Source organism: Somniosus microcephalus, chromosome 14 (genome assembly GCF_052327205.1).
Source record: "Somniosus microcephalus isolate GS21.2 chromosome 14, FLI_Smic_1.0, whole genome shotgun sequence".
NCBI lineage: Eukaryota > Metazoa > Chordata > Chondrichthyes > Squaliformes > Somniosidae > Somniosus > Somniosus microcephalus.
This window is the reverse complement of record NC_141000.1, coordinates 33,132,045-33,144,278: the sequence shown is the minus strand read 5'-3', so window position 1 is coordinate 33,144,278 and position 12,234 is coordinate 33,132,045. Positions and strand designations below refer to the sequence as shown.

General features: G+C 46.7%; 1 protein-coding gene across 1 annotated transcript in view; it reads right to left on the bottom strand.

The window, feature by feature from the left end:
* Positions 1 to 2,957: 2,957 nt before the first annotated feature.
* htr2aa (5-hydroxytryptamine (serotonin) receptor 2A, genome duplicate a) overlaps positions 2,958 to 12,234 on the bottom strand; it is a 154,003-nt gene continuing 144,726 nt past the window's right edge. The window contains exon 3 of the mRNA XM_086006473.1: positions 2,958 to 5,894. Within this exon, the coding sequence (XP_085862599.1) occupies positions 5,038 to 5,894 (857 nt within the window). The 3' untranslated portion in view covers positions 2,958 to 5,037. The remainder of the gene's footprint in view (positions 5,895 to 12,234) is intronic.

The following is a 12,234-nucleotide window of genomic DNA, read 5'->3' as shown; positions in this document are numbered from 1 at the left end:
ACAATTGGTGAACCCGTATCCGTGAACGATTTTCATGGTAGCAACGCGCGCCTGAACCTTGTCTTCCCACAGGACGACCAACGCACAACCGACGAACAACCATGGAACAGCAACCGCCTAACACCGATTCCTCCAAAGGCGACCCCGTCTTTGCAAACGTATTCGCACGGTAAGCGCAGTCTGGAGCAGATCCCGTTTGACACGGACAAAACTCAACCGGACTCCATTTTTTTGTGAGCAGTTTTCACAAAAGAAGCACGCCATGGAAGCACCAGCCGTTTTGCTGTCGCTACCGCAATCCAGGGAGCCACAGTCTCCCTCGTGCTTTATACCGGTAGAAGCCCCGTTCAACGAGAACATCGATGCGGTGCCGACCACGCACTTGCTTACGGTCCCCGTACTCGTCTTTCCTACCGCCACACGGATCGTCCGCCTCTACGTCCACAGCGACAGCAAGTATAAATCTCTCCAAGCGCGGGGTACAGCATGTTCGGGCCCACAAAATCGGAGCGCGCCCTGCGGGGATACCACAAGGGCTCACCCCCGCGAAACACGAGGACCCACTCCTCGCGCACGAGGACCCATCCCTCGCAAAACACGAGGACCCATCCCTCGTGAAAAATGAGGACCCATCCCTTGTGAAAAACGAGGACCCATCCCTTGTGAAAAACGACGACTCCTTCTCCGCCGACGTTGCACCAGCCCTTCAGCCTGCTGGTTGTGTTACTGACTACACGATTCGGTGTGAACAAAAGGCCTGCTGCCCTCCCGGCTGTTTTCTCCTAAATCTACAACTGTTACAAGTGTTGCCGCCCTCTAGGCAGAGTTAACCCCTCCTGAAAGCAACAACAACCTGGACCGTTGCTGCCCTTTCTCCAGTTTTCCCTTTAACAAAGGCAAACGTCTACTGAAGCTGCACACATCGAGGACGGGTCCAACGGGCATCCTGCAGCTGCGATCAGCCACGTGAAAGTTGCTAGCCTCACCGATCACAGGTTAACGCAGTAACTCTTCACCCTCTGTTGTGTTAACGTCGTAGCACTATGGCACACACCGTTCTGCGTGTTCCAGCCTCCTGAAGGTTTCGCTCACCTGTCGGCGAGTTCACTCACCTCGCCTGTCAAGTCCTTCTGGAACGTTCGTTTGGCGTTCCTGCAGAGTTCGTTATTACAAGGACTTGTTCCAACATCAACAGAGTCATCGCCCGTGTCCGCCCAACCTGCCCGTCACTCTGACAAGGCCTGCTGTTTTGCATGTCTCCACGGTCCTTCGCCTGACAGATACATTTTATTCGCCACGACGCGCATACGGATCCCCTCAGGAGCAGCATCTTCGGAACTCGCTCGCCAAGCCGAGACAGCACGACCGCCGAGACCACCAGCGTCAGACCATCTCATCCTTGGACTTTCGTTAAAGCGAATTCCTGGGGGGCCCAGGTGGCAGTACCCCCGGTTGTACCTTACATAAAGACACATAATTCCCTTTAACTTACCTTACTGTATGTTTAACTTACCTTTTGGGGCCGTTGCCCTTTTAACTTACCTGTTGGGGCCATTGCCCCTTTAAGACGTGCCCTAGCGCACTGACGTCACATCACGTATGACGTGACATGCGTGCGGCGGCTGCCGGCCCGACTCGGCCTTCCAGGACGGCCGCCGGCACAGCCCGGTCTAGCGTCTTCGGGCTCAATGGCCAGCCGACGGGAGCGACGCGATCTTCCGCTCCCGCGGCAAGCACCAGCACAGCCCGGCCTCGCGACCTCGGCCTCAACGGCCAGCGAAGCAACGACGCGCATCAGGTGATGCCCTAAGCGCAGGGAACGCGAACGTGATGACGTCACAACACAAACGCGATGATGTCATCACGCTCTCCACAGGACTGCGAACTCAGTCCTCGTGGAGTCCCCGCTGGGACAAGACCTACACCACGGTGCTCCTACAGTCAGCCATCTTACCTGATGTAATTAGTCTGTTCCTGTAAATAAACAACTTGTTAATAGTTCGTCGAAGTCAAACTCTCTTATTTAGTGGCGATCTACACGAACCGCTACAATACGATAATTACCAGATCATTTGTTTCAGTGATGTTGCTTGAGGGATAAATATTAACCAAGACACTGGGGATAACTTCCCTGTTCTTCTTCGAAGTAGTGCCATGGCATCTTTTACATCCACCTGAGAGGCAGATGGGACCTTAGTTTAACGTCTCATCTGAAAGATGGCACCTCTGACAGTGCAGCACTCCCTATGTGGCAACAGAAATGATCAATGAGCCAATGGCTTTTATCACTTTCACTGACACAGGAAAAGTGGTCTCTAAGAATAGTTATAAATCAGTTTCCAGCATCATACATACTTCAGTCAATACCTCTCTGGGAAGCCTGAAGCTTTTTGGTAGGCCCAAATTTTGTATTTGAGGCCTTTATGTTGGGCAAGGCCTTTTTTCCTGTGATCCTGCATTTCCTTATCTTCCTCCTTCTCAACTAAGAACATGCAACCCTGTCAATCGCAAACCAACCACTGTTTTGTTTGTTGGCATTGTGGTAACCTGATCAAAATGTGGCAAATGGACATCATTTGATTATTTGGAACATGCAGTGTGTCTTAAATTAACTGTCTATATCTCAAGATTGATGCTGTTCGTCTACAGGCAGAAACACTCATTGCTATGTTGACCCTATATCAGAATATGCAAACTGGCTTTAGTACCACCCAAAGTTGTCTTAAAGCCTGGACTTTCATTCTTCGCATGGAGGCAAACTGCGATTAAAATTACTGACAGCCCCTATATTTTTCCATTAGTAACCCTAATAAAATTCAGGGACCATCTCCCTGTGTGTGAAATAAGTGACCACATCTGTGAAAAAACAGGCATATGTTACAATATTTCCAAAATAGAAATTCAATTCTAACCACCTTTATTAATCCTGCGTAAATAATTAAAATGGCAGGCATCAGTTCCTTGAACTATATTTTTATTGGCACAACGTATGGAGGAGTCAAAATACACATCTAAAGCAACAAAACTTAAATCTTGGCATTGTACACAATTCCAAACAGAGTTCAGTGTCATTTCTGTACAGAGGAGATATGAAGTCTCAACAAATTATGTACATATTTGTTGCACAAAAATCAGGACATGTAATTATCCACAGTACTTTAAAGCAGCCAAGAGGGACCAATAAAATCTGACAGAAACAATAGGACAACAGAAACATTGATTCTGCTTAGAACTTGTTATAAATTTGTTAATTTGAATCAGTCTTATTTTACATGAAGTTTTATAAACACTTGATTTCATAAAAGATGCTTTCCATGTTTAAAGCGGCTGTGCCACCTGGTCCGAGATATCCAAGACGCAATCGTCTAATTTTGGTCTTGCCATCTGGGAGTTCAGGCTTGGTGCTCCCTCAAAGGGAAGGGAGGCAATCAGAAGGTGAGCCATTCAGGCTGCTACAACACACATCTCCCTCATGCTCTATATTGGGCATGGCAGCGGCCTCAGTATGTAAGATACAGAGACCTTAAAAAGGGGAAAAGAAATATTTAGACCAAACGGCTAAAAAGAAAACCTCAGAGCAGTTGCAACTCACCTCAGGAAAGTGGAGTTCACGCCATTTTCATATCATGCCTTTGGAGGCATTCATTCATGGCGGCAGTGAAACTGTATCCCAGCAGCCTTTGCTGCTCCCTAGTAATGCAGAAGCTGGTGTGATAACGCAGCATGACGTAAAAGTACATCAAAAGAAATGAATTTATTCTGCTACGTCCTAACATGCTGTTATCAGTGTGGATAGATTTCCTACCATTTAAACTGCAGGAGCAAATGGGGAGTGGGGAGATGAGGCAATCAAATCTGGGAACGCTGCCCAGAGTGAATAAACATAGATCTTTTTGTCTCTTAGTTTCACCTATATGTACAACAGAATAAAACATTTGAAAATGCTCATGTATACAGTGAACCCCTGAAACATTTGATCATACTTCGATAATCCAAACACAATTGTAAACACAATCAAGATACTTTTCCTAAGGTTCTGGTGCAATTTTTCAACCTTCAACTTGTTCCCATTGTGCATTATCTACACAATTTAAAGATCAACAGGTGCTGAATTCTAACCCTGACTCTATATTGTTGGTAACACTTTAAAATCAACACATTCTTTTTCAACAACAGAGCCAAGAAGGGCTTCCGAAGAGTTAGATTATTGCACAAACATATCGTAAATACAGAAGTGCTGTACTCCTCAAAACAATAACTTTTTGAGCTATAGCTATAAGATAAACAAAAGACTGTTCAAACTCTTCTTACTATAATGCGTTTGTACATGGATTTTACAGCTTGTGTAAAGAAAAATCTCCATATTCACAACATTTTAAACTATTCACACGTTGAACATGTCATGTAAACCGGAACTGCACAGACGGCTTACCATGAAACATCACCAAATATATATAATCTACTTTTGTATGATTTTTTTCGTCGAAAAGTTGACCTTTGTATCACTGTGCACGTTCCTATCGAAAGGAAAACAAATGGGATCGACTATCCCAGTTAAATATGGGAGTTGCTACATACAAATGACCAATCAAGTGCATCCCTAACAGCCAATCACTTTTTACCAGGGAAGGAGATGATGATAATGATGTCATGAGCAAAAAGGTGTTCAAAGAACTGACAGGAATGTTAAATGGATTTTGTGAATGGAATTGCTGATTATAATTTACTAAACATTCTAACAGTGTATGGTTATTTGAATATACTGTGACTTAAAACAATTATAATGGCTGACAATATAACCAAACCAGTCAAATGATTCTTTCCTCATAATCTAAACTAGAAAATCCAACTGTGCCAAGCTTCCTGTGCTCTGCTGTGCATAACATTAAAGGCACTGAATACATCATGTATTGGGATATAGTATATATAACTAACATTGGAATATAACATCATTCAAAGATGTGTCATGTTACTTTCTGTTTCGTTAACTACCCCGAAGAAGACATTCACTATTTCACAATGGGTATTAAGTTGCACTCAAACGTAGCTGACCCTTTCAGTGATGTAAACTGTTTCAATCCTTGATGTCTCCTGATAGTTTTCTCCCAGTGTTTCAATAGAATGTGCCCTGGTCCTCATTTCTGTGTAGTTTTTCAGACTCTCCGTACTGGACAGCTGCAGTTTGTCCTTGCTGGATGCCAGAGTGGGTACAGTGCTGACTAGAATTTGCTGAGCAGGCTTCTTCTCATTCTTGTATTGGCAGTGAATGTACCGAGAGAAAGCCGATCGATAAGTTTTGTTGAAAAGCGTGTATACAAGCGGATTAATACCAGAAGAGACATACCCCACCCAGACAAATATGCTGAGGAGTTCTTCGATGAGCTCTTTATCACACACCTTTGTGCAGATTACAGACATTACGTTGGTCACGAAGAATGGACACCACATCACAACAAACAGGAAAAACACAATTCCAAGAACCTTGGACGCCTTCTGCTCATTGCTGATTGACTGCATTGACCGTCTTCCTGAAGGCCCCAGCTCTTTATTTAAGGAACACCAAGACAATATCTGAGGAGATGTCCTTTTAATGTCATATTTCTTTAACATCGCCGCTTTGTCTGATGAGTTGGCTGACAGTGGCGCCTTCTGAAGAAACATCCGAAGGTTTGTCCATTTGGGCTTGGGTTTAAACGTGTCCAAGCACAAAGTGGCTTCCTGCTGCAGTACTCTGATTGTCAAAAAGTAGGTGGCCACCATTATTGTGAGGGGGATGAAGAATGCCACAAAGGAACCCACCAGGACAAAATGTTCATCTGTGAGGAAACAACTGCCATCCTTAAAAACCTTGGAGGCATCTTGAAGTCCAAAAACAGGGATTGGCATTGAAATACCTTGGAGATAATTTGAAGAGAAAAAGAATAAGTTAAGGATGCCTAGAAACAAAAAAACAATAGCAGGTTCAATCATAAGGTTAACAGACTCTAACCCAACTGTGTTCATGTGAACCATTTTCATAAGTCAGAAAGTAAAAAAATAGAAGGACTTCCATTTATACAGTGTCTTTCACAACCTCAGGATGTCCCAATGCACTTTAAAGCCAAGGAAGTACTTTTGAAGTGTAGTCACTGTTGTAATGTAGGAAATGCGCTCCCTTAGTACTGCACTGAAGTGTCAGCCTAGATTCTATGCTCAAGTCTTTGGAGTGGGACTTGAATCCACAACTTTCTGACTCAGCGGGGAGAGTGGTACCACTGAGCTATGGCTACCGCCGAGTTAGCAATGCTTTTCTGTACTAGGAATGAGAATGAAGGACAACAGGCCAAAGGGAACTACAGTGTACATCATTAGATATTAAGGAGCCTTCTCACTGACATCCAGGGATACATTCAGGTCACTTGGACAGTTTGCAAGGTTCCAGCAGAAAACTGAGCTTGGGACCCGGGTTCAAATCCGGCCTCGGGTGACTGTTTGTGTGGAGTTTGCACATTCTCCCCGTGTTTGCGTGGGTTTCCTCCGGGTGCTCCGGTTTCCTCCCACAGTCCAAAGATGTGCAGGTCAGGTTGATTGGCCATGATAAAAATTGGCCCTTAGTGTTAGGGGGGATTAAATACATGGGGTTACGGGGTTACGGGGATAGGGCTTGGGTGGGATGGCTGTCGGTGTAGGGACCGGGTGCTAGGGTTTGGATGATCAGCCATGATCTCGTTGAATGGCGAAGCAGGCTCGAAGGGCCGAATGGCCTACTCCTGCTCCTATCTTCTATGTTTCTATGTTAAAACTGCTCCAGTTAAGACCAGTGGAATTCTCTAATCATTGCCTGTGGTCACATTACAAAATGATCCCAGAATGTGGATTACTGCTGAGATATGCTCACAGGCTTAACTATGTCCACCACAAGATCAGCAAAGGAGGACCAAGTAATTGATAAGGAAAGAGAAAAAAGAATATGAGAGTAAATTAGCAAGAGACATAAAAACAGATTGTAAACGTGTCTACAGGTATGTAAATAGGAAGCATTTAGTGAAAGTAAATATGGGCCCATTAGAGGCAGAGACAGGAAAAATTATAATGGGGAATTAAGGAAATGGCAGAGACATTAAACAAATACTTTGGGCTCGAAATTCCAAGCCCCGTGGAGGTGGGTTTGGAGGCGGGAGTGGGGGGAAAATTGCAGATTCGGGGGGCACGAACCCTTCCCGCCCCCAACCCGCCTGCATGCCCATTTCCCAGGAGGCGGGTACCCGACCTGTGCTGGGAGCCGCCTCCCCGAGGCGGGAAGGGATTTAGCGCCAATTAACTGCCTGTTAACAGGTAGTTAACAGGCAGTTTTTGGCCTAATCCCTATTTTTAGCCCTGAAGTGTGGGCTGCCTGACGGCTCCAAACCACGCCAAGTTAGCGAGGCGGACCGTTGGGTTGAAGGGCTTGGAGGGTTCGAGATGTCCGGTGTTCAGGTGAGTGATGGGTGCATGAGTGCAGAGGTAAGTGTGTTTGGTGTGTGTAAAGTGTCTAAATAAGTTTTACTTACCTTTACTTGCTAATGCAGGCTTCCTTCCTTCAGGTCTCGGGAGTCCCTCATCTCACCAGCACAGAAAGCAGAATGGCTGCGAGTTGTCAAAAGCTGCAGCCTTCTGTTTTCTGTTAGAGTCATAGAGTTATACAGCACGGATAGAGGCCCTTCGGCCCATCGTGTCTGCGCCGGCCATCAAGCCCTGTCTAATCTAATCCCATATTCCAGCATTTGGTCCGTAGCCTTGTATGCTATGGCATTTCAAGTGCTCATCCAAATGCTTCTTAAATGTTGTGAGGGTTCCTGCCTCCACAACCCTTTCAGGCAGTGAGTTCCAGACTCCAACCACCCTCTGGGTGAAAAAGTTCTTTCTCACATCCCCTCTAAACCTCCCGCCCTTTACCTTGAATCTATGCTCCCTAGTTATTGACCCTTCTACTAAGGGAAAAAGCTCCTCAGCATCCATCCTATCTATGCCCCTCATAATTTTGTACACCTCAATCATGTCCCCCCTCAGCCTCCTCTGCTCCAAGGAAAACAAACCCAATCTGCCCAGTCTCTCTTCATAGCTGAAGCGCTCCAGCCCTGGTAACATCCTGGTGAACCTCCTCTGCACCCTCTCCAACGCGATCACATCCTTCCTGTAGTGTGGCGACCAGAACTGCACACAGTATTCCAGCTGTGGCCTAACCAGTGTTTTATACAGCTCCATCATAACCTCCTTGCTCTTATATTCAATGCCTCGGCTAATGAAGGCAAGTATCCCATATGCCTTTTTTACCACCTTATCCACCTGTTCCGCCGCCTTCAGGGATCTGTGTACTTGCACACCCAGATCCCTCTGACCCTCCGTCTTGCCTAGGGTCTTACCATTCATTGTGTATTCCCTTGCCTTGTTAGTCCCCCCAAAGTGCATCACCTCGCACTTTTCTGGGTTAAATTCCATTTGCCACTGTTCCGCCCATCTGACCAACCCATCTATATCGTCCTGCAGACTGAGGCTACCCTCCTCGCTATTTACCACCCTACCAATTTTTGTATCATCCGCGAACTTACTGATCATACCTTTTACATTCATATCCAAGTCATTAATGTAGACCACAAACAGCAAGGGACCCAGCACCGATCCCTGTGGTACCCCACTGGCCACAGGCTTCCAGTCACAAAAACAACCTTCGACCATTACCCTCTGCCTTCTGCCACTAAGCCAGTTTTGTATCCAATGTGCCAAGGCACCCTGGATTCCATGGGCTCTTACCTTCTTGACCAGTCTCCTGTGCGGGACTTTATCGAAGGCCTTACTGAAATCCATGCATACCACATCCACTGCGTTACCCTCATTCACACACCTAGTCACCCCCTCAAAAAATTCAATCAAATTAGTCAGACATGATCTTCCCTTGACAAAGCCATGTTGACTATCCCTGATTAATCCTTGCCTCTCCAAGTGGAGACAAATTTTGTCCCTCAGAATTTTTTCCAATAATTTTCCTACCACTGATGTTAGGCTCACTGGCCTGTAGTTCCCCGGTTTTTCCCTACTTCCCTTCTTGAATAATGGTACTACATTAGCGGTTCTCCAGTCCTCTGGCACATCCCCTGTGGCCAGAGAGGTCCTGAATATATGTGTTAGAGCCCCCGCAATCTCTTCCTTTGCCTCACACAGCAGCCTGGGATACATTTCATCCGGGCCTGGGGATTTATCCATTTTTAGGCCAGCTAAAACCGCCAATACCTCCTCCCTCTCGATGTTAATATGTTCGAGCATATCACAGTCCCCCCACCCTATTTCTATGTCTACATCGTCCTTCTCCACAGTGAAAACAGATGCAAAAAATTCATTTAAAACCCCTCCTACATCTTCCGGCTCCACACACAGATTGCCACTTTTGTCCCTAATGGGCCCTATTTTTTCCCTAGTTATCCTCTTACCCTTAATATACTTATAAAACATCTTAGGGTTTTCCTTTATTTTGCTCGCCAGTGTTATTTCATGGCCCCTCCTTGATCTCCTAATTTCTTTTTTAAGTATCCCCCTGCACTTTTTGTACTCCTCTAGGGCTTCCTCCGTCTTTAGCCTTTTGTATCTGCCAAAAGCCCTCCTTTTTTTCCTAATCCATTCTCGTATATCCCCTGACATCCAAGGTTCCCTGTGGTTTTTGGAACCACCCTTGACCTTTACGGGAACATGTTGCCATTGTATGATCTCAATCTCCCTTCTGAAAGCCTCCCATTGCTCCGATGCAGATTTTCCTACAAGTAGCTGATCCCAGTCCATTTTGGCCAGATCACAGAATCACAGAATCACAGAAACCCCACAGTGCAGATAGAGGCCATTTCGATCCCCGTAACCCCTACACCAATACATATCCCACCCTATCCCCATAACCCCACGTATTTAATCCCCCCTAACACTAAGGGTCAATTTTTTATCATAGCCAATCATCCTAACCTGCACATCTTTGGACTGTGGGAGGAAACCGGAGCACCCGGAGGAAACCCACGCAAACACGGGGAGAATGTGCAAACTCCACACAGACAGTCGCCCGAGGCCGGATTCGAACCCGGGTCCCTGGCGCTGTGAGGCAACAGTGCTAACCACTATGCCACCGTGCCGCCCACCACCAGATCCTGCCTTATCCTATTTAAATCGGCCTTCCCCCAATTTAGAACCTTTATTTCCGGCCCATCCCTGTCCTTTTCCATGACCACCTTAAATCTCACCATATTATGGTCACTGTCACCAAAGTGCTCACCTACTAGCACTTTTTCCACTTGGCCGGCCACATTCCCTAGAATTAGGTCCAGTACCGCCCCCTCTCTTGTAGGACTTTCTACATGCTGGCTCAAAAAGCTCTCCTGGATGCACTTTAAGAATTCTACACCCTCTGAGCCTTTCACACTCTGACTATCCCAGTTAATATTGGGGAAGTTGAAATCCCCCATTATTATTACCCTATTATTTGCACATTTCTCTGAGATTTGCCTACATATCTGTTCCTCTATCTCCCCCTGGCTGTTTGGAGGCCTATAGTACACTCCCAGCAAAGTGCTTGCCCCCTTTTTGTTTTTAAGCTCCACCCATATGGCCTCATTAGAGGAACCTGCTAATATATCATCCCTCCTTACTGCAGTAATTGACTCCTTAATTAATATTGTGACACCCCCTCCTCTTATACCTCCCCCTCTGTCTCGCCTAAAGATTCTGTACCCCGGAATATTGAGCTGCCAGTCTTGCCCCTCCCTCAACCATGTCTCCGTGATAGCAACAATATCATACTCCCATGTGTTTATCAACACCTTCAGTTCATCCACCTTATTTGCAAGACTCCTTGCATTAAAATAGATGCCATCCAGCCTTGCCCTTATATGTTTGCCCTGTCTACCAAGCTGACTTGTTTTTTTCTCTATAATTGGCAGCACATCACCCCCTATTTCAGCTCCCCTCTGTATCCCATCCCCCTGCCAAGTTAGTTTAAACCCCCCCCAACCGTGCTAGCAAACCTCCCCACAAGGATATTTGTCCCGCTCTGGTTCAGGTGCAACCCGTCTGACTTGTACAAGTCCCACCTTTCCCAGAAGCAGGCCCAGTGATCCAGGAAAGTAAAACCCTCCCCCCTACACCAACTCTTTAGCCACGCATTCATCTGCTCTATCCTCCCATTCCTATACTCACTAGCACGTGGCACTGGGAGTAATCCAGAGATTACAACCTTTGAGGTCCTGCTCTTTAATCTGTTACCTAGCTCCCTAAATTCTTGATGCAGGACCTCATCCCCCTTCCTACCTATGTCGTTGGTCCCAATGTGGACCACGACCTCTGCCTGCTCCCCCTCCCCCTTAAGAATGCCCTGTAGCCGCACAGTGACATCCATGACCCTGGCCCCAGGGAGGCAACAAACCATCCTGGAGTCACGCTTGCGGCCACAGAAACGCCTATCTGTTCCCCTTACGATAGGGGATTCACTATTGCTCTCCCACTCTTTTTCCTCCCTTTCTGAGCAGCAGAAGCGTCCCTGGTGCCAGGAAGCTGGCTGCTGCTGCCTTCCCCTGGTGAGTCATCCCCCTCAACAGTATCCAACTTGGTATACCTGTTTGAAAGGGGGATGTCTGCAGGGGTTCCCTGCACTTGCTGCCTGCCTCTGTTGCTCTGCCTGATGGTCACCCCCTGTGCAGCCCTACCCTGAGGCGTGAACAACTCGCTAAACATGCTATCCACGACCCTCTCAGCATCGCGCATGCTCCAAAATTCATCCACCCGCAGCTCGAGCGCCGCAATGCGGTCTACAAGTAGCTGCAGCTGGATGCATTTCCCGCACACATGGTCGTCAGGGACACTGGCAGCGTCCCTGACTTCCCACATGGAGCAAGAGGAGCAGAACACGGGTCTGAACTCTCCTGCCATGACTTACTCCTTTAATTAATTAAAAAATTTATTCAATACCCCAGTTACAGGTACACTCTAGGGCGCTTTATTTACCAACTGTCCCCACTACACCACAGAGACCCTAGAAATTTAACACCACAGAATTCAAGCTTGTATTGAAAAGAGAGAAATACTCACCAACCAATCACTTACCTGCTTCCTGCTGATGTCACACTTGGATTACTTTTTACCTCTCTCCTGGAACCTGGATTGGTATGCCTCTGACTGCTCCCTCTTATACTCAGCCGCCTCGGGCTGCTCCCACGCAGGTCCGCTGCTTCTCCGGTCTTGGGGCTG